General features: G+C 33.7%; 3 protein-coding genes across 3 annotated transcripts; 1 reads left to right on the forward strand and 2 right to left on the reverse strand.

The window, feature by feature from the left end:
* Positions 1-299: 299 nt before the first annotated feature.
* LOC103489250 (SUPPRESSOR OF GAMMA RESPONSE 1) lies at positions 300-4,898 on the reverse strand. Its single transcript, XM_008448333.3, has 6 exons — positions 4,407-4,898; positions 2,980-3,121; positions 1,964-2,150; positions 1,382-1,875; positions 747-1,121; positions 300-624 (listed from the first exon to the last, which is right to left on the reverse strand). The coding sequence occupies exons 1-6, from the start codon at positions 4,412-4,414 to the stop codon at positions 571-573; spliced, it is 1,260 nt and encodes a 419-aa protein (XP_008446555.2). The 5' UTR covers positions 4,415-4,898; the 3' UTR covers positions 300-570.
* Positions 4,899-5,491: 593 nt separating this feature from the next.
* LOC103489249 (transcriptional repressor ILP1) lies at positions 5,492-10,955 on the forward strand. The gene is made up of 6 exons (XM_008448332.3): positions 5,492-6,938; positions 7,227-7,394; positions 8,405-9,081; positions 9,228-9,510; positions 9,720-10,009; positions 10,210-10,955. The coding sequence occupies exons 1-6, from the start codon at positions 5,706-5,708 to the stop codon at positions 10,400-10,402; spliced, it is 2,844 nt and encodes a 947-aa protein (XP_008446554.2). The 5' UTR covers positions 5,492-5,705; the 3' UTR covers positions 10,403-10,955.
* Positions 10,956-13,455: 2,500 nt separating this feature from the next.
* Positions 13,456-16,267, reverse strand: LOC103489248 (transcription factor bHLH30). Its single transcript, XM_008448331.3, has 2 exons — positions 15,299-16,267; positions 13,456-13,960 (listed from the first exon to the last, which is right to left on the reverse strand). The coding sequence occupies exons 1-2, from the start codon at positions 15,917-15,919 to the stop codon at positions 13,460-13,462; spliced, it is 1,122 nt and encodes a 373-aa protein (XP_008446553.3). The 5' UTR covers positions 15,920-16,267; the 3' UTR covers positions 13,456-13,459.
* Between the last annotated feature and the right edge of the window lie 7,034 nt (positions 16,268-23,301).

The following is a 23,301-nucleotide window of genomic DNA, read 5'->3' on the forward strand; positions in this document are numbered from 1 at the left end:
AATTGGAAACAAATGGTGGTGGACGCAAAGGCACCCATCCAATACGCCTGTCGACACGGTAACAAGCACTCGGGGCCAAAAGGGGGACACCCATTTCTTTCAAACATCACTTCCTTAAACCCACTTTCTTCTTAGCCAGCTCATGCGATACACCATTTTTTAGACAAAACACACATACACACACACACTCTTCAACTTGTTAACTAAGGATCAACCATTCTTTGTGTTTTTCTTTCCCTGGACAAACAATCTTCCTAATCAAACATCTCTACTTATGTTTTTCTTACAATTCATCTTCGTTGGCTTTGAAAATGACTTCCCTCTTCTTTACTTATGTCTTGTTCCTTTCAATGCCTCATAACAAACTTACTTGCTCTGTTTTTTACAAGCGTTTAATAAAGTCTTTGAAATTTAAAAACACAAGTTTACAGGCAAAGAAAGTTTGGTTTGTAATTGCTTGAAGCTCGTCGTCAACAAAATAAAGATTGAAATCATTCCTTTAGAGTTTTGGAAAAGAGACGTGACTTACAGCACAGAAACAAAAAGGTTGCAGGCAGGGCACCTTAGTATTTACTCTGCTGCCTTGCCACCCCAAGCCAAGAAGCTTTCTTGCGAACCGAAATCCTGTGAGAAGAACCAAGACAATGTCATTCTAGTTTTGGAGGGGGGAGTGGGTTGTGGTAAATGGTGTGTGTTTTCAGTAAATTAATGAACTAACTGGCTGTAGAGTGAAAATTTAGACATACAAGCTGGCTAAGTCGGAACTCTGGAGGTGTGTCGAGTTCAATGTTTGCGGGATCAAGGACGAGATTTTGACAATCTTCTAGATCCTTCTTTAGATCCTCTGGTCCTAATTTTGCATATTCAGAAAAGCAAGACTTGCTACCCGATGCGCCGTGGTTAAAATTGCTGTCTCTAGGGGGCGACTGGCTCTGAAGAAGATCATCACACAGAGACAATGCTTCCACAAGTTGTTGGGAATCCAATATGTTCTGTGATTCTCCTTCCCACCATTTTGGTTCTTCTTCGATGTGATTGTCATTATCGTCAATCACTTCATTGGAGTAACCATCTGGCTTGATAATATTGTGTTTTTCTGACTTCTCAAATTCTGGTGGAACCTAATTGATAATAAGCAGGCTCGTTAAAAGAACAAATGATGCATATTGCATAAAGAGTGGAACAAGAGGTGACATTCTTTTTCAATGGATGCCAGGCTTTAGTAAAATTAACTATTCCCAGCATTTCAGATCCAAAACTTGCACACAATGAAAACAGAGGCCATACAAATCCAAATTAGTTCGATTCATATGAATATCACAAGCATGGTTTGAGAGTCTGGATTTGTGGAACATGAGAATGAGATGCCGTTTTCATATACCTCAACAAGCACACTTGTGGAAGTGATTATAGAATCTTGTTCCGGATCAACATCCACACATCTACTTTCAATACGAGGAGGCTCAGGAGTCGCAGAATTTGGAGTATGGGGATCGACTTTTATGGTATCAATGATTTCAGGAGCTTCCTGTTCAGTGACTTCACCCTGCTTAACATTTTGTTGCTGATGAAATATTTTGGAAATGACATATTCGCCATCCCTCTCATCTTCCTCTGTCCCTAAGTGATATTGGTGCATAACCCAATTGGTTTTCTCAGCTCTACCCCCTTTGGCAAAGCTCATGTATAGAACCATAATCTTCTTGCACCCTTTCTGAACGCCATCGATGACCACTGGTTTTGTCCTTCCAGTCTTATGCCAGCGAACATCACCAAAATCATCGTCTGTTATCTTCCTACGCTTTCGAGTCCCAGTATTGTATGCCTTGATTGCTCTATGAAAGAAGTGGGATACACTGCCATCTTGTTTAACACCTACAATATATTTAGCATAAAGTTTGTAACTATGTAGTATTATACCAAACAATTAAATTCGGTTGATATTGGTCCAGTCGTGACCAACCTGGTAATTTTTGAGGATGGGTATAACATATGCCGTCATCTTCAAAGACAGTTGGTATAAACTCATCAATGAAAGGATGTGGCCTTGAACCACCAATACCAACTTTGGCTAGCAGATGCCATATAATTTCTTGGTCGGAAGGATCAAATTTTACACCTCTAGGTAATCCTGGCCACTCTTGAACAACCTGGAAATAAAGAAATATCTACTGCTCTAAGCATCAAATATGAACACGATCCAATCCCAGAATAGACAACAACTTTATAGGCTTTAGACATGAACTTTAGAGAAACATAAAGTCTACACTATGTAAAGTACATTAAGTAGTCATTGAGGTTAAGTAAGAATTATTGCTGATCTTTTAATGACATCCCTCTTGCTTGATCGATAGCATTGAACATCGGCTCTAAAATGGAAAACCATGAATGTCTAAACTAAGAAAGTCAACAGTTCCTGATCAAAAAGCCATTGGAGTAAGTGAACATGGATCTATGGAAGACAGTATAGCAGGTTTCTTTTACAAAACAAGTCCAAAAATTTCTATAGCAGCACCATCATCATTCTACCTTTCCACTTAGCACTTAGATTTTTTTAAAAACATTCCAACTATGAGCTAACGTACTACAGCACAATTAGGCCGACCATCTTCTGCAATTATATCTTCCATCAGCTAAGTCAATGAGATGACACAACAACAGGAGGTTGCAAGGGAGTGGAGAATGAGAAATCAGGTCATCATGCAAAAATGCTATTTACTGTTTACGTGACCAGATGAACGTATCTCAACAATAAGGTATGAAATAATGAAAATGTTGCCCTCACATAGAAAACCATGTACAGAATGAATTATACATGACACTAGACTTGAACACTTGGGAGTGTGTCTGGATTCAATCTATGGCTGTCATCTCAATTTGAGTATATGTTGAATTTCAGAGCGTGATTAAAATCTTAACAAAATTATTACTGGTAGACTTGAACACAACTTTCTATTAAATAAACAGTTGACATTGTACATCACTGTTATCGATTGTATGTTGGCAATTCGGACAACTTTTGCTCGGGTTGCTTTTCCATTCCACGCTTCGAGGATTGCTTGTTCCAGATGCACTCTTAATTTTTGTTGCAATTCTATTGCTGTCTACCAGCCATGAAGGTCTGCATAAATCAAACAAAACACCAAGAAGTCAAAACCATGGGATGTTTGGAGCTCTAATGCATAAATGCCCCGTAATTAAAATAGCCATGAATGTTGGGCAAATTATAATCATTTACATGTTACTTAAAAACTGCTAGATTTTACAAAAATAAAGCCATTGCAATGCTTAATTTCAATCTATTAACTCAAATTCATCCATTCAGTTGCGCTACTCGACGGAAACAATTCCATAAAACAGTTTATAGTCTAACAGTAACAGCTTTATAATTTCAATGTCGTACTACTTATGCTAAAATTGTAAAATGCAATGATGAAAAGGAACGATTTTTAAAATGTCAACTTGGAAAACTTTAATGATAATTATATACAATAATGTCAAATTTAGAGAGACTGATCTTGAATTTTTAAATCTTACAATCTACTACCCAGTACATTTTTAAGCTAGTTTCCAACTAAAGTTTAGTGGGTTTTGAACTTTTGATTGAATTGATTTTTTTTTAAACCAGATTGGATACCATTTTGAACTCCTCATCAACCCAATTGTTTCCCCTTTTGTCTACATACAGACACCTGAGAGGAAGGAAGGACTTCACTAAATGAGTGTAAAGAAAGCCGAAGCCAAGAAAAACTAGCTATAAAAAATCAATCCCATACTCCCTTAAGAAACAGATGGATATATTAGAAACAACGAAATTGTGTTTCCTTACTGAATAACTGGACTGGAACTAGCCTATCTCTTTTAGCAATTTGCGAGGATGTGACAGTAGTACAAGATTGTAGAAGCAAACAATGAAAAAGCTTTTGAAGTGTTTATACTATACACCAGCACTTTGGAGGGATATCTTCAACATATATAAAGACCGTTCTAGAAACTCTACTAGAGTCACCTGCTGAAAAACATACCATGGGAATTTGGTACCAGACAAAAAACATGAGAACAAGTAGCAAGAAAAGGGATGTTTAAGAATAAGATGCCTCCAAATAGAGAATGTTATGGTCAAGTGGTCATTATATGAAACTGAGAGAGATGCTGATGTAAGGCTGTAAAGGGTATATCTAAGGTTCTATAGTACAAACCATATGAACCGAGCTTCCATAAAAACCCTTTCTGATCATGTTAGCAGGAAAAGGAAAATCCAAAACCTAACCAAGTTTAGCATAAGCTTGGTTTTAAGGAAACCCCATATAGAAAAATTAACTCTATCCAGATGGGCAAAGTTAAGCAGACCCAGATACCAAACTCCAACAGAATGGCAAAAAAATTGTGAAAAATGAAAGGGGTACCTAGCCATGGAAAACAGCGAATGGGGAGATCGAGATCCACAATTACAAATGTTATGTCTACAATCGCAGCTGCGTCATCTACTTTGATTCTATACCGCGTGAGAGATTTTGAAGAAACGGTGTTCGATTTTGGGAAAATTTTGAGACCCAGTTACTGTTGGACGCGTCTCGTAACAACAAAACAGTAATGATGAAAACTGAAAAGGGTCTGTCTTTCTACTTTTCCCAACACAATAAATTGAAATTTGTATAAGAAATGAGGAGGAAGTTCGGAATTTGGGTTAGTGGAGAAAGTTTGAACTAAAAATGGCTGACAGTGTCTCGCTTTTGCAGTGAGAAGGGTTAGGATTACGTGCAACTCCGTCGTATGTTTTGCTCCGATGACTTGGCGTTGACTTGGATTATCGTCGGTTATTCCGCTTGTTGTGTGGTCGATGATTGGGTTTTCCACTTGATTGTGTACGACCGATTTTACGGATGAACACACATGAACAAACACCAATCTATGTATATGTTTTTCTATCTCTTTTGAAAATATAGATTCTTACAAAAAAAAAGAAAAGATAAAAACTGTTGAAAAGTATATTTATTTTTGTAGATAAATTTTGAGATAGTTTTAATTTGCAGTGAATGGCTGGTTATTTTATGTCATAATTTATATATCTTAAGGGAAGGGAAAGTCAAAATAGTTAAAAAGTTCCATATTTTTCAATAAGGATGCATAAAATTAATGTATAAACAAATTATTTGGAGTTTTTTTTCGATAAGGAATGAGTTAGTTTTAGGTTATTATAGTTAAGTTATAATAATTTGTGTCTGAAAGGTAAAATATTATAGTTTGAATTATAATATTATGAATGCAGAGATAGTAAAAAGGGTAACAAATTAAGGTTTTTAAAATTGCTAATTTGAGAATTTTGAATGATATTTGTTAGTGGTAGATAAAGTTATTAAAGTAAAAGTTTGAAGCTTTGATTATAGTTTTGAAATTTGGCAAAGGTTGAGAGAAATATATATATTTTTAATACAAAATATGAAGTAAATAATTTTAAAAAATATATAAATACATAACCGCGGAAGGGAAAATAATAACAAAATGAAAAAGGCGCTTGATATATGGACGAAGCAAGAAACCGTCTTGAATGTACTATGGAGGACCAAAAACCCTAGCATGAACAAGGATCCATCCCTCTCTCAATCGCGACTCTCTTCGAGTTCGAGCTTCCCAATTGGCTACTCCTCTTCCTCTTTCATTTCCACTTAACACAATTCCAATCGTAATTCTGTTCATCAATCGCCATGTCCGGCAGTAGAGCCAGAAACTTCCGCCGCCGGGCCGATGACAATGACGACGATGACGAACCCAATGGCTCCCCGGCCCCTTCAATCAGTGCTTCCAACGCCTCATCAAAACCCTCTTCCACCTCCTCCGTCGTTGCCACTAAACCCAAGAAGGCCAACCCACAGGGGCCCAAGCTTCTCAGCTTCGCCAGTGACGAAGAGAACGATGCCCCACTTCGCCCTTCGTCGTCCAAATCATCCAGTTCCAAGAAGCCTTCTTCTGCTCGACTTGCAAAGCCTTCATCCACCCACAAGATCACTGCATTGAAGGATCGCATCGCTCACTCCTCTTCTATTTCGGCTTCTGTTCCCTCCAATGTGCAGCCTCAAGCTGGAGTTTATACCAAGGAAGCCCTCCGTGAGTTGCAGAAGAATACCCGCACGCTTGCGAGCTCGAGACCTTCATCCGAATCTAAGCCTTCTGCCGAACCTGTCATTGTTCTAAAGGGTCTTCTTAAGCCCGCTGAACAAGTTCCGGAGAGTGCTAGAGAAGATAAAGAGTCGAGCTCCGAGGATGAAGAAGCGGGTAGTAATGCGAAGAGCGCTGCTTCGCTTCGGAGGAGTAAGGAAGACACCTTAGCTCGAATGGCTTCAATGGGGATTGGTAGAGGAAAGGATTCATCTGGGTCGTCAATTCCCGATCAAGCAACCATAAATGCAATTCGCGCGAAAAGGGAACGTATGCGACAGGCTGGGGTTGCAGCGCCGGATTATATATCATTAGATGCAGGAAGCAACCGCACGGCGCCGGGGGAGTTGAGCGATGAAGAAGCAGAGTTTCCAGGGAGAATCGCCATGATTGGAGGGAAGCTAGAGAGCTCAAAGAAGGGTGTGTTTGAGGAAGTTGATGAGCAAGGAATTGATGGGGTAAGAACGAATATTATTGAGCACAGCGACGAGGATGAAGAGGAGAAAATTTGGGAGGAGGAGCAATTTAGGAAGGGACTGGGAAAGAGAATGGACGATGGTTCTACTAGGGTGGAGAGCACTAGTGTCCCTGTTGTTCAGAGTGTCCAGCAACAGAACTTAATTTACCCCACCACAATTGGGTATAGTTCGGTTCCCAGCAAGTCTACGGCTACAAGTATAGGAGGTTCTGTTAGTGTTTCACAGGGGTTGGATGGGTTGTCGATATCTCAGCAAGCTGAGATAGCTAAAAAAGCTATGGAAGAGAGTATGGGGAGGCTAAAGGTATGGATAGCTTCTAATCAACATTTAATACATATTGTCCGTCATTTCAGTTTAGTGCTGTGGATGTATAACCGTGAAACTTACAGGCGTTTCTAGGAATATGTTTAATGATATTTGAGTAACTAGGGCTTTGACTATCTTAGTTTATATTAGTATACATGCGGTAGTGTGGTTGTTTGGCCTGTAGTTTACCATGAATGGCTCAACTCCAAAATGACATGTTATTGTAAAGTGCATGTGGCTATGTATTTCTGTGTATACATGAACTTCATTCTCTTTTATACTCAGGAATCCTATCGGAGAACTGCATCGTCGGTGTTGAAGACCGACGAGAATTTGTCTGCATCTTTATTAAAAATCACAGACCTTGAAAAGGCTCTTTCTGCTGCTGGGGAGAAGTTTATATTTATGCAAAAGCTTCGTGACTTTGTTTCGGTTATCTGTGACTTTTTACAGGTATGGATATCCTATTGTATGCCCTATACGTTTTATGTTAATTGAAATTGTATGTCATGCTTGTTTGACTAGACTTTAGAGAGGGAGATAACATCAGGTTCTGTTACATGTCTGATAAAAAATGTTAGAAACGTGTAGCAACTTATGGTTGGTTTATTTCAAACTTTATTTATGCCAAGCTAGATAAATGTTGATTGTTTTTTAGTTTTCAAGTTTTGTAGAACTTGATGCTTCTGATGGATATGCTATCAAGCCCTTCTAAAGTAGTATGACCCCACTTAAAACGTAACTCTCTCTTTTCTGTGTATGATGGTGAAGTTAGGACAATTGTTGTATGTTATGGACGCACTAAATGGATAGCTTACAATCTCTTGTAGCCAGTTGCCTCGCCCTGCATATTAGTAACTTTGGTAGTTAGCTGGCAAGACTTAATCCATGACTAAATTTAAGGCATCTAAGTTAACAATCTTGAAACTAGTGCATGAAACAAACCAGATCAAGAACGTAGCGACACCTCAAAAGTCAAACAGTTTGTCGTTTGGTAGTTTCTTGAAGAATTGAGAAGCTTGCTGTAGTGAAGAACATGTAGCAACACCTCAAGACATCTTTTGCGTCTCTTGGACTTCCACTTAGGCTGGGATGCATTTATGAATAGGCTTCTAAGAAGTGGAATCTTACAAAAGTGAAAGAACCTATTAGGCTATTAGAATCCTCAATCATCAGTTGCTTGGGAGAAGCCTGGTTAGAAGGGCATAGAGAATTTTATTATGAAGAAAAAGATATTCTTTGCGTCTGTAGTACAGTTTAATTATTATAGCGTTTAAGGGGCTCCCAGCTGCTCAAGAGCATATGGGACGTCTGTAGTGTACATTATTTGCAAGTGGGAGGTACCTGCATTATTGAGAGTCTGAGACCTAAGGTCCTACATTAGGTTCACTTTTTAATACAAGTAGTGTCAAGTGTGGTCTCCCTTCTTTATTAACCAATTTTATATACTTCCTTGTCTTCAGCATAAAGCTCCTTTCATAGAGGAGCTTGAGGAGCAGATGCAAAAAGTGCATGAAGAACGTGCTTCTACCGTCGTGGAAAGAAGAGTAGCTGATAATGATGATGAAATGGTGGAGATAGAAACAGCTGTAAAAGCAGCAACTTCAATCTTGAATAAGAAAGGGAGTAGCAATGAAATGCTTGCTGCAGCCACAAGTGCAGCACAGGCGGCAATTGCCTCGTCAAGGGAACAAGCAAATCTACCAACTAAGTTAGATGAATTTGGTAGAGATTTAAATCTGCAGAAACGTATGGATATGAAGCGGAGAGCTGAGGCTCGAAAACGCCGGAGATCTCAATACGATTCCAAGAGACTGGCATCCATGGAGGTTGATGGCCATCAAAAAGTAGAAGGAGAGTCTAGCACTGATGAGAGTGATAGCGATAGTGCAGCATATCAGTCAAACCGTGATTTATTGCTTCAGACTGCTGAGCAGATTTTTAGTGATGCAGCTGAGGAGTTTTCCCAACTTTCTGTTGTAAAACAGAGGTTTGAAGAATGGAAGAGAGATTATTCAGCAACATACCGAGATGCTTATATGTCATTGAGCATTCCTGCTATCTTCTCTCCTTATGTGAGATTGGAACTCTTGAAGTGGGACCCCCTTCATGAAAGTGCAGATTTCTTTGACATGAACTGGTGAGATATTATTAAGTATTATAGAGCTAATTATGTAAATAGCCTTTTCAACTTTTTTCAGTTGGCTTTATGAGCGTCAATTGTAGATGCAGTATTCTCCAATGATCATATTTGCTGGTCTAACTGTCTTGATTTTGATTTTTCAGGCATTCTTTGCTATTCAATTATGGTATGCCAGAAGATGGAAGTGATTTTGCTCCAAACGATGCGGATGCTAACCTTGTCCCTGAACTAGTTGAAAAGGTTGCACTTCCAATATTGCACCATGAAATTGCTCACTGTTGGGACATGCTTAGCACACGTGAAACCAGAAATGCAGCTTTCGCTACAAGCTTGATTACTAACTATGTTCCACCATCAAGTGAAGCTCTTACAGAACTATTGGTTGTTATTCGAACCCGTTTGTCGGGTGCCATTGAAGATCTTACGGTATGAAATTGGTTTTTCACTGCTCAATATTATGGTCTTCTTAACTATCATCTTATTAGAGAATCTGACATTTCTTCGTATATTGAATGCATATATATTCTCATTTGGACTGATTTCATAAAAACAGTCGATGATGCATTCATGTTTAATCTTCAATGGATTATTTCATAAAAATCTGCTAACGTTGCATTATGTTCACAAAATACTAGGTTCCTACTTGGAATTCACTTGTAACGAAAGCTGTTCCAAATGCTGCTCGAATTGCAGCATATCGGTTTGGCATGTCCGTTCGTTTGTTGAGGAACATATGTTTGTGGAAAGAAATCATTGCATTGCCCATTTTAGAAAAGCTTGCTCTTGAAGAGCTCTTGTATGGGAAAGTTCTACCTCACGTTAGAAGTATCACGGCAAACATCCATGATGCAGTGACAAGAACTGAGAGAATCATTGCTTCTCTTGCAGGAGTGTGGACAGGCTCAGGCATCATCGGGGATCGAAGGTTTGGACAAATACTTTATTCAATTTTTTGACAGTATATTCAGTATTTTTTTTTTCTTTGGAACATACTTTGATTTTGGTTGGACTTGAAATTTGGCTTGCTAATTAGTTTACCACTCAAAGGAAGTAGCTCTTTTGTTGAGCAACGGTGAATTATACTAACTTTAACTTAAAATTATGATGCCAAATATTGTTTTGCAGTCATAAGTTGCAACCTTTGGTAGACTATGTTCTGTTGCTGGGAAGAACATTGGAGAAAAAACATATTTCAGGCATAGCTGAGAGCGAGACAAGTGGACTAGCTCGGCGATTAAAGAAGATGCTAGTTGAGCTGAATGAATATGACAATGCAAGAGACATTGCTAAGACCTTCCATCTTAAGGAGGCATTATGAGCTCCATCCAACAAGCACATCTGGCCTGTTCTCCAACAAGATCGGACGATGCAGGCTTGTATATTCGTCGTATACAACATTGACGTGGTTTGCTGTTTCAAAGGTGAGCTTCATTCTTATAGAATCCACATCAACCCTTTAAGCAAATGCAGCCTTAGATTTTCAATAGAGCTCAGCTAACCGCAGAGTCCCGACAGTCCTGACCAATGAGCATTAGATCAATCTATTAGATTTGGCATTTCACGGCCACGGCACGGGTTGTTGCACTGAAGGAAGGAACAGAAGTCGAGCAAATGACAAGAACTGTTCTTAGAAAACATACAATAGTTGTGGTAGTTTTTGAGAAACCCCCTTTCATTTATTCTTCATCATGGGAAGTTTTAGTGAGTGAATTGTACTGTAGTTTTGAAATTGAGCTTTTCAAAATAAATTTCAAAAGGGAAACGAATTATTAGGTTCTTCGTCTTTGACGATTGATGGTTTGTATATTTGTTTCAAGTCGACAAAAATGACCCAAATGGTATTTACGATTAATCAAGAATCAATTCTTCAAGTGTGGGCTATACGTAATTTAAAATTTTAATTACATTTAGGATTTAATAGTGATTAAGATAGCTTATCTAAGTTTTTCCACTTTTTAGTCACGTGTGAACTCCCAAGTAAAGACATATCCTGTGTCACTATCTAAGTTGTTAAGATCTCTCTTTTCCATGCTAAGTGGAAATATTTATGTCATGGCCATGTAGGGTTAAAACAAAATTTAGCAAGTCAATTTAATTTAAAAATGTCATTTGACAAAGTAAATCCTAAACTTTAATATGGACCCTTAAAAGAAAAAAGGATCATATTCTTAGTTGAAATGATATTATTTAGTAAATCCTTATTTTAGTATGTTAGCCGTACGCATAGGCTTTAACTTCGGACTTCAAAAAAAAAAAAAAAAAGAAAAAAGAAGTTTCATTGGTTTGTCATGCATTTTTTATATGAAAAAGTTTTTCTTAAATCCTTAATACTAATTGGTCTTTTTTGTATGATAGTTTAGTATTAATTTACTAAATATGTATTCTCGTCTATAAAATGTAAAACTAAAATTTCGACATTACTTTTAACGAGTTCCGAACATCTTTTTTATTTTCAAACCATTATTTTAAAAGTTATAACAATCATAAACTAAACCTAAAAATATACTAATAATCTCTTTAAATTTGCTTATTGAATGTTGATAAACCTAAAATTCTCTACTCTTTGCTATTGTATAAGTCATCATTATTATTTGAAAGAAATCATGAGATATTTAATATAGTAAAGAGAATTCATGTATAAAAGGAAACAACGACCCTTCAAATGATGAACATTTAACATTAACAATTAGTACAGTTTTCTATTAAAAGGTCAACACGTTTCAAACAATGTTAATGTTGGCAACCAACACAAAGAACCTTGCTTAATTATATTTTTTGGATACGCTTATGAGGTCTCAAGTTCATACTAAATTAAATAGTTCTTTCTTTTAACGTGTTTCTGTATAGGTTCTATCTATAAACTAGAGTAGCTCATCTATTTTTTAAAAATGTAAGAATTATTTTTCAACGTACAATTTCTATTTCAATCCCCGAACTTTAAAATTTGTTTGATATCTCATCAATTTTGTATATTACGCGTTAAATAAGTCTAAAATTCTAAAAAAATTTGTATTGTATGGCTCTTTCTAAATTTATTTTGGATATTAAATTAAAATTTTGTAATACCCTAAAACATATACAAAATTTTATTTTATGTCGAATATATTTTTTGTTAATTTTAAAAAATTTAAAAATAAAAAATTATTTGAAATAACAAAATTGTTGAAAATATTTACAAATATAATAAATTTTAAAATCTATCCACGATAGATATTGATAAACACCAATAGAATTTTATTAATGATTATCATAGAAAAAGATTATAAGTTTGTTATATTTGAAAACAATTTTGAACTATATGGAGTATGGAGGACCAATCAATCTAAAATCGAAAATTAAGGCTTGGACATGTCATTTGTAAAAAATTTAGTTAGAAAGGATCTTGTAATTTAACCAACCTTTTATTTAATTAGATAGAATCATCTTTACACATCGAATACAAAATTCAAAAGATATCGTTTCCATAAAATTAAATAAACAAATAAATGTAATTTACATCAATTATGCTAAATATTTACAATCTATTAATATTAATCCCAAGAGGCCATGAACTTGGAAATTAAAGTTGGGTATGTTAGCTATAAATTTTCTTTGGCTATTTGATGATTATTGTGTCCATTTACTTTAAAAATATTTTACTGTATGTGTCTTTTCTTACAACTTTGAACTAATATAACGATATACTAAATACATAAACTTTGATCATAATCATTAAAGTTCAAGAGCTAAAGAATAATAGAATTAGAAAAAGAACAATAAATAATCCCCCATATCCACAAAAACTTGTAATTTCATTTCTATATTATATTGTAGTTGTTATCAATTTATTACAATTAAAACATACCTCATATTACAAACAAAACTAAAATGAAAAGAAAAGAAAAAAAGAAAGAAAGAGAAATCAATCCCAAAAATATTGCAACAAAATCTGAAAACAAAAGAGACGACCAAAATAATTCCAACCTTAAAAGGGATCCAAAAACCCCAACAAAGGTCAAAGACAATATTATGCATAAAATCAGCAAAGTATCCAAAAGAAAATAATTTTAAAAAATCAAACTTTTTTTTTCTTGCATCACTTTGCAGTATAAATGGGGGTACAACTGCAGCACATGCAAACCCTCTCATTAGGGTTTTTCTTTTAAAACTTCACTGCAACTCAGAAAAATTTAAGAAAAAGAAAATCTCACACCATTTTTTAAGTCATCATAAATAAATTCTTCTGCGAAAACCATCATAGAAAAAGATCACCCTTTTATCTCCATACGAAAAAGATCAAAATTTTCAGTACTATATATATATATATATATTATATATATATGGTATGAATATGATCATTACCAAAATTTCTCAAATAATGATAAAGAAAAATAATTTAAAGGATATTATTATTATTATTATTAATGTTATTTGTAGTGGTGGTCCTTTGTCTTTTGATATTTGCTGAAGAAGAATCATGATCCCCTGCAGTTTTTTCAATGACAGCTTTAAGGGCATCTTGAATAATAGATGTAATATTATGCTGTTGTTGTTGTTCTTCGTCAGCCGTTACGAACAAAACGTTTCTTAAACGACCACCAAGTGTTGTAATTTCAGCTTTGAGTGTTGTTAAACGTAAAGATTTGAGGGTTTTGATGAGATCAGGAAGAAGATCTGAACGGTCTTCACAGCAAAGAGAAGCCTTTATTACAAATTTGGCTGATGATGATATTGATCCATTATTACTTATCATCATCATCTCTTGTTCTGAAGCATCATCTACACTTACTTCATCAACTTCTGTTGGTATTGGACTTGTTTCCGCTATTATTGATGTTTGTCGTTTTAGCTCTTTCACGTGTTCTATTACTTCCGCTAACAATGATGCTTTGTCTGTCTGTACATACATACATACATATATATCAGTTATTAATTCTCTGACGTTCTTATTATATTAGATAATTAATATGAAGTTTTATCTCAAAAACATTTATCATATGCTTTATATTAATCGGAAAACTAGAAAATGTCGTTATTAATAATACAGTACCTATTGTTACTACTGCCTAAAAGTCCATCATCCCTTTTTCTATAGGGATAATAACCTTTGTCGACATGAAAATATTAGTCGATCTTGTGGCATATGGAGAGATGTTCTTACCGATGATAGTACACGTCAATCAACAAATAATTCTACTTTTATTGATAGAAACATGTAGAGTTGGTAGGAGTAGGATATATGCCATTGCTAACATGAATGGCATTAATGGCTACAACGTGATTTTTCCCACTCCCCCCCCCCCCACCCCAAAAAAAAAAAAAAAAAAAAAAAATCCATATCAAGGAGAGATGCAACTCTACACAACCTAACTTAAACTAGAACATATTATTAATTATATATAGCATATACTACTACCTAAGAGTTGTGCCAACATGGAAATGTTCTTCAACAGGTCTTGTCACATATCTTTAGTTTAGTATACAATGTTGATTAGTAGATAATCTTATTTTTGTCGGTAGCAACATGTACCGTTGGCGGATCGAGTTAGGATCTGCCGACACCACATGAATAGTATAGCATCAATGGTTACAAATGATATTTTTTGTTCCACAAATTCCATTACACCCACATTGGATGTAGGGAATTAACCCCCACAAAAAAAGAAAAAGAAACAACAAAAACAAAAGAAAAAGAAGCAAAAGAATTAGTTGATATTTGAAAAGGCAAATAACTAAATTTTGTGAGATGGAATTGAGTTAGTTAGTGGGGCTGAGTTCACATAGAATAGATAGATAAGGGCAAACTCTAATAAGGAGGCAACTGACAGAGAATGGCTGAATTTTGTCTCCGTCTTTTATTTCCTTTTTATTTCTTTTAACATAGTTTGTTGTTTTTTTTTTTTTTTTTGAATTTTTGACTGACATTTACCAACAAAATTTCCCAACCGAAAGCTTTTTCCAACTGCAACTTTGGTTCCTCTTTATCATATCAAGCAAAAACAACACAACATGTGATGACAAAATTTTAAGGAATATATAATTTTTTGCATTGTATATGTTCAAAGATTGCAACTTTATCCAAAAATAACAATGCAAGAAGCTTAAGATCGGTATAGAAAACAAATCAAACCAAAGGGTATATGTGAAAAAATCAATATAATAATATGTGAGAAAATAAAGGCAATAAAAATGCTATAATAATATGTGAGAAATTAAAGGCAATAAAAATGCTTACTTTAGTGGTACTAGGGAGTATGCTCCTTAGCTTAGCAAGATGGTTGTTGATTCTTTCTCTTCTTCTCCTCTCAGCTTCACTATGGCTTTTAGAAGCTGCAAGAGCTTTAGCATCCATTATTTCTTGAGCACTCATTTTCCCAAGCTCAGCTTGTAGCCCAAAGGGAGCCGTGGAACCTGGATGAACCACCGGTCCTAGCGTCGTCGATATGATTCGACCTAGATGGTCAGCCGAAGATGGACCATCATAAGCAAATTGAAGACAATTAGGTGGCCTTCGGTTAAACAAACTACCATAAGACGACGATGAACATGAAAATGATGTTGGTAGCGGCGGCGGTGGTGGTGGAGGGATCATAAACGGATTAAGCGATGACCACGGTTGCAGCATCGGAGGCATGACTTCGGGTGGAAAAATTAACGACCCTGATCTTCCAATTCCATGATGATGATGTTCTACTCCATACATCATATGATGATCGTTGTTGCTTTGGTCGCCGTCGTTGTTTTGTAGTTGTTGTTGGTGGAGAAGAAGTTGTTCTTGAAACATATTCTCAATTGTTTGTGAACACTCTCCTTGATGTTGTTGTTGATGATCCTCTTCTTGATCCTCTCCACACATATCACTCCAAAAGTTTTTTTTTCTCCCTTTTTCCCCCTTTTTTTTTCTTTTCCTGTATGTAATTGTGCTGATAATTAATAAGCAAATAGCAAAAAAAGGTTTGGAAATTGAGTGTTAAATCCTCATCTATATCCCTATGATCCCTCCTTGTGAATTTCTTGTGATCTCTTCTCTTTTGGATATTAATTTTTTTTTTTTTTGTGTAATCTCTCTAGCTATATCCCTTTGCAAAATCTCTCCCACCACCATTCCAATATATAGAGAGCTCTCTTTTTTTTCCTCCTCCTCCTCCTCTCTCTCTCTCTCTCTCTCTCTCTCTCTCTCTCTCTCTCCCCCTCTATTTGCTTTACTTTCTTCTTACGCCATTATTCTTTGTCCATCCCCTATACCTTTTCTAGGGAGTGATATGAGAAAAAAGATGAGATCTTTTTTATATTATAATTATTAAAAATAACTCACATAATTATTATATGCATATGACAAAAAGAATAAACCCCATTTTAATATAATGTAATAATGCTAATTATATATATATTTGTCGATATGCCTAGTTTAATGTGTGTTATCTTATAATACAATTGTTTTTTTTTAATGTTTTATAAATGTGAAGTGTGTGTGTGTGTGAGAGAGAGAGAGAGAGAGAGAGAGAGAGAGGAAAAACACGAACACATAAAAAGAAAGTGAACATACAAAAACATTGCTTTGTCGACCAAACAATGACAAAAAAGGGCCGAGAAGATCATTGTAGTAAAAAGCTTCCCTTTGGCTATAAACCTTTTTCTTTCAAATTTTCCTTTCCCTTCTCATTTATTTTATTTTGTTTTTACATTTCTCACAAGTTTAACTTTTCTTTTATTGCTCTATATTTTTAGCTCATTTTATTTTATTTTTTGTACCTCCAAAACATCATCTATACTTTATATAGTCTTATATAAAGCTTTTTGACTATTTTTTAATAATATCACTTTTATGAAAAGTCCATTTTAATCCATTTACTTTTCTCTTTTTCTTCAAATATTATCATAACTTTGTAGTAAGAGTTTTAAATGTATATATGAATGCCCTTTGTAATGAGACAATATTCCACTTAATAAAGACTAAAACTAAATGCTTTTTCAAATTCCTCCTTCAACTATATCTTAGTAATACAACTATTAAATTGTCTAATCATAATTTGTCCTACAATAAATAACCTTTTAAAAAAAGATTAGATATATTATAACAAGTTTAGTTTGTATCAAAGAAATGGTTGAGGACCCACAGATTGTTGTTCCATACTCTTAGCCAAGTCCACGCCAACCCTTTTTGCTTCCTTAAGACCATGTAATCATTGTGTCTTGGAACACACTCCATTTCCTTCTCTCTTTTTCTTTTCTTTTCGTTCTTTTTTCCTTTCTAAAATTCTTCTTATTATCTCTCATAAATTCATACAAACACAAAAGTAAAATTTCTTGGATTCAGCCATCTTTGTGTGCATTAATCATGTTTGGGTTTATCTTGATTCTTAGTGGGGTGCTCATTTTGAAATGTGTTTATCAAAATTAATAGAAAGTACCAACCTTTCTTCTTTAAAGCCTTATGGTAAATATAAGAAAATAATCCTTAGTTTACTCTCTTTATTAATTTTCTTTTAGACCAAGAGAGTGCCTTTGAATCAACGTCAAGAAAACCTATTTTCTTAGCGAAAAATCCAAGCTAGTTTTCGAGTGTAGTTATGAGTGCTATTCATTATTGTTAAGGACATTCCTGTTGTTTTTACCCAATTTAATATATATCATCCTTTTTATTGTAGGTTATAAACCCTCTTTTTATACAAAAGATAACAAATTTAAATATCAAATATAGTTTAGTCGATGATGCATTTAAATCTTTACGTTGATTATCTATTGTCTACACTTTACTGCTTATTTTAATTTTATAGATTTCATAATAGTATTAATTAAAGCATTATCAATCTATTAAATTCATATGTTATATAACAACAAACACAATTCACATATCATCATCACATTAAACATCATATATAATAAAAATTGATTGTTTGTTACCATAAATACTCATGAAACGTTTTCTTTATCTAGTCAACACAAGACATGGTTGCACCGTACCAATTGATAACATAATTGTGAGGTAAACAAAAAAAAAAGGTTAATGAAATGGGAGGCAGTAGGGGAATAATAGATGTTTGGAGTAACTTTATTGAAGCAATGCACGGTTCTCTAAGGGTCCTTAGCTTTTCAATTTAGAACACAAATTCCACTGTTAGCCGAACTCTACACACCAACACAATCAAAACCCTCTAGCCTACACCCTAACCTCAACTGCGCCCTACTCTTCCTCTACAAATATATATATAACTTAATATATATATATATATATATATATATATACACACCCTTTTTTTTTTTGTTTAAAATGAAATAAGAACTCATAATATATACATATATATATTGGCTTGCGGCAAAAAGAAGACACATACACACACACACATATATAAAAGGAATTAGAAAGGCGTGAAGGGTGTTGGCCGGCAACTTCTGGTAATCAAACAGTTACGTTTGCAGAGCATGGGTTACAAAAAGCATACCATAAATCATTAAAACGAATTTCACCATTTTCCTTTTTTCTTTTCCACTTTTCAATAACATTATTAATTAATTTTTCAGGTTGATGTGTATTTATATTCATGGAAAGAGAAAAACTCAGTTTTTGTCTTAATTAAGCATATTGTCACATCCAATCAAAAGTCGCCTTCTTGAATATGAGATTACATTGAAAAGAAATTAAAAAGTTTTGATCTTTTTTTGTTTTTAATTAATTAGATAGAATAAGAAGGTGTATGTATGTATGAAAGTACAAACACTTTGATTTATGGTCAGCAACCATTGTCTATTTGTCTTGTTTTTGGGTTTAACTTTTGTTTCTCTTTTGAGTTTGAAAGAGTCTTCAGCACGGGTGTCGTTGCATTGCATGGTTATCTGTGAAAATCTCTTTTTTACTCTTATATATATATACATACATATATATACATGTAATCGGTTTGTGTTGTGAGTGTTTATCAATTGTGTCTTTTTATCTTAAAATATATATATGTTCAAAGTTGAGTACTTTCTATTCTACTCAGAAAGTATACATTATTAATTCGGTGGAAATGGAAGACTTGGTTTCGTGTTCAGGTGTGGCAGGGGAAATTTGGGACATATATTAATTATTACCAGTTACGTGATGCATAACTCAAAAATATATGTAATAAACCTCAGCTTGGACAAAGATAGTGTTTAATGTTAAATGCATTAAACAATGGTGAATTGTTGGAACATAATTGTCTAAAGAAATAACGTTGTGACGTTGTTTGGAGAGCATATAATGAGATCGTAAAAACATTGTTTGGAGAGCATATCGTTACGGTATCTTAAAGATAATGCATGTGAAACATTGTTTACTACTAGAGATAGACACTTTTTTTTTTTTAATGAAAACACTCCTGGGAAAAGTTAAAACTAGGTTGATTAAGTTTATATATATATATATATATATATATATATATATATATATATATCCAAAATAACTAAATCATAATATTTATTTATTATAAGGATGTGGAGAAAGGATTATAATAAGAAGTGGTAAAGCTGTCACATGTATATTCTATCCACATAAACAATAACATGTTCTTGTGGGAAATCTTTATTCATAATTAGCAGTAGTTAATTAGCATTATCGATTACCCTATAATAATATTGTAAGTAATTTTCATCATGTAATTGAGATTTATGGATAGGCAATTTGCTCCAAAGAAGTTTACTTGCATGCCATTATTAAATTAGAAAATTTCTTTTGATATCATGTAATATTAAAATAAACTGTGATAATTAAAAATGAGTATTAATTGAAGCAAAAAATGGCATAATATATAGGTACTTTGATTTGTTTGAGATCTATTATTAAAAAGTTGGAAACTTGTGAATATTTTAGAAAGGATCGGACAACATTATATTTCCATTGCCGAAGTAAAATCATGTGGGTCACTTGGATTTGTAGTGATCGTACGTTCATAAAAATATGAAGGGTAAGAACTTTACTAAATGAAGTCCACTTGAAAACCCATCAAATCAAACTTAATATTTAATGAAACTATACATAGAGTGTATTTTGTGTTACCTCTACTCTTTTTCAACTCGCTTCAACCCCACAACATAAATTAGAAAAAGAAAATTTTCACATGTGACAACTGATTAGATGGAAAAAGATAGTACACCAGTCAATTCAAATTTTGGTATTGGTGCGTAACATTTCATGTGATGTTAGGTGTATCCAAAATCGCACATGCACGAGTTAAGGATGGAAGAGAATAATCATGATATAAATGAAGATAATTATTCCCATCCGTATAGGAAACATTTTGAGTGATTTAAAATAAATTACATAATTTAGTTGCGTTGGTTGAAATTAATCCTCAAATTAGTTTTAAAGAAAGAGAAGCCTCATAATGGACATTATTGGAGCAACAAGTAAGTAATAATAACGTCTTTATTTGTGAGAGGGTTGATTAATAGTGGTTGTGCTTGTGGTGACACAAGATGATCTGGATGTGTGCGTTGGGATGAACATTAGATTTTCCCTAGAGAAACTAAAGGTGATACTTTGAGAATGGTTAGGTATAAAAAAAGTTCCACGTGGATTGATTAAGAAAAAGAATAAACCATAAGCATATATATAAATGAAGACAATTATCTCCATTGATATGAAGTCTTTTGAAATAGTTTTATAAAAACAAAACCGTGAGAATTTATGTCTAAAATGAATAATATCATATCATTATAAAGACAAATAAAAATTAGGTTTAGTCTATCATCTTTACCACGAAACGCAATCTGCAAAAAAATGAGATTCTATCCTGAGAAAATCTTGAGAGCACATGAATTAACAACCCATGCTAATGATTTAGGGTTGTGTTTGTAGTGTGTCTTTTTGTGTACAAATTTTTATATGAAAGTCACATTCAATGGATTGATGATAACTTCACTTCCCACTAGCCAAACCCTCCACAACCCACGAGAGAAAAATTAAGGGCCATTTTGGTGGGTTTTATAATGACATCAATCCTACTCTATCGTGACGTTGCTTCCCTTTCAACCAAAATTCTTTACTTACAAAATTTATAATACCTTTTCTTTTTGTTTTTGGCCTTTTCAATACTTATCATGACGGTTGTTTTGAATTTCCTTTGCATATTAAGCCTTAGCCTTTCATTTCATTTTTGTCTATGCAAAACCTCATCAAGCCCCCAACCTTTAATTTTCCTTTCCATTTAGGTGAGAAAATAATCTAATTTTCTCAACTTTTATTATTAATCTTCATGACTCTTTTTCTTGTATGATCAATCAAAATCAGACATTGTAATAATGTATTGTATCAATGTAACCAAAATTTTATGATATTTTCATGATTATATTCCTTTATCTTTTCTCTCTTTTTCTTTTCCTATTAATATATTTGTATGTCTAGGGTTTGATTTAGCTAGCTGGCTTGGCTTTCTTGTTCACACTTCAGAGAAAAAAAAGGAAATCATGAAGTGAGCAACTCTTCTTTTCTAAGGGCTTAAAATTAATTACTTTAATCCATAAAATTAATGGTTTGGTTTGGTCATGAATTAGCTTGTTGGGCAACAAACCAAAAATGTAAGTTCTCAAGAAGGTTTGATATGTTAAGAGACAATCAAATCTATAAATTAAATTATTATAAAGGAGACCCCTTTTATGTTTCATGCCTTTCTGTTGCTTCTTAATTAATTAGCTCATTTTTGTTACTTTTTGGAAAACAGACAATAATTATGAAAAGAAAATGTTATCATAGATAGGTTCTAAATTAAACCCACAACTCATCATCACTTCTCTTTCTCAGCTTTCTCTTATAGGAAAATATTTATTTTCAGAGGAAGACTGAAATTTAATTAATTTGCATAATTTAACAGTGAAATAAATTAAATGTCTTAAACGTTAAAAAAAAGAAACTGTAGGGTATTAAATCTTACGTAATTAGGTAAGATAAATTGATTATGTCCCACATTTAATTTACTATTAAGTCAATCTATGACTATATATTTCATGAACTATTAACTTAAATGCTTAATACTTTGTCACCTAACATGTTTTTTTTTTTTTTTGTTTGAAATTTAATTTTATTATGAAGATCATACATATGTCATCTTGTCTCATAAATACATCATTTTTATCACAAGTTTTTCCCTAAAACAAAGATTAAACTAATTTCTTTTGAAAGACAAATAGAGAGATAGAACAACTCAAGTTTGTGCGGGCAGAGGACACTACTTATACAAAAAAACAAAAAAATAATGGAAATATTGAAAAAAGATTGATTAATCAAAATTAGACAAAGCATATGCATCCATAATTTTGTGTTGGAAAATTATTTCAACTATTCCCCTAGTTGTCACAAGTTTTTCCTAAAACAAGAGTTAAAAAGAAAAACACCCCTTTTATAATCCAATCCCCAAACGACATGTCGTACTTCACCAAACAACAAAATATAATGACACGTCGAATCAACTCCATCCAAGTCCCGGTGGATTACTACGTGTCATTCCTCTACTTGTGACGTGTCCCTCTTCTATTCAAGAGAACCGACATATATAGTATATACATACAATACGTACATTCCAATTACAAATAATACATAGTTTTAGTTTCTCATTATTTTCCACCATTCGAATTTAAACAACTAGAGAAAAGGAAATCAAAATTAAACAATGATATCTATAGTGACGTTTCATAAAACCCCATCCAAAAAAGGAGAGGAAAAAAAAAAAGAAGTTAAAATTACCACCAAAAAAGAAAAAAACCTACGAGATAGGATTGTAATTTACCATACTATTTAAGAATAATTTCTATTTACATTGTTGCAAAAATTGAATCCAAAGTGATAAAAATAAATCTTCAAACTTATGTAATTGATACGGTTTTTAGGATTAGTATAAATTTGACGATCCATCTTTTTTAACGTTTGTATCTTCGATTATAATAGGAAGATATATATCTCCAAAATGGTGGGCATTGGGGGCTACCAAACTTGTGCATAGAATAATTAAAACACCCTCCACTAAAAGAAAACCCTATTCACTGAGTACATGTAAATCCAACCCAAACAACAATATGCTTTATTTTGTCCTTTAAATGATAAGAATCGAACTCAAATAGGATGCAATAATTAAAAACAAAAAAAACTCCCCTTTTTTATCTTTTAGCTTTTATAAAGTTTTGAATTGTTTATATTGAAGAAAATTTTAGATTTTGATCCCAACATTTGGCACACCAATATTTGAAAACTATGGTTCTCAATCAAATTAATTATTAATTTTTGCT

The sequence above is a fragment of the Cucumis melo genome, chromosome 10 (assembly GCF_025177605.1).
Source record: "Cucumis melo cultivar AY chromosome 10, USDA_Cmelo_AY_1.0, whole genome shotgun sequence".
Classification (NCBI taxonomy): Eukaryota; Viridiplantae; Streptophyta; class Magnoliopsida; order Cucurbitales; family Cucurbitaceae; genus Cucumis; species Cucumis melo.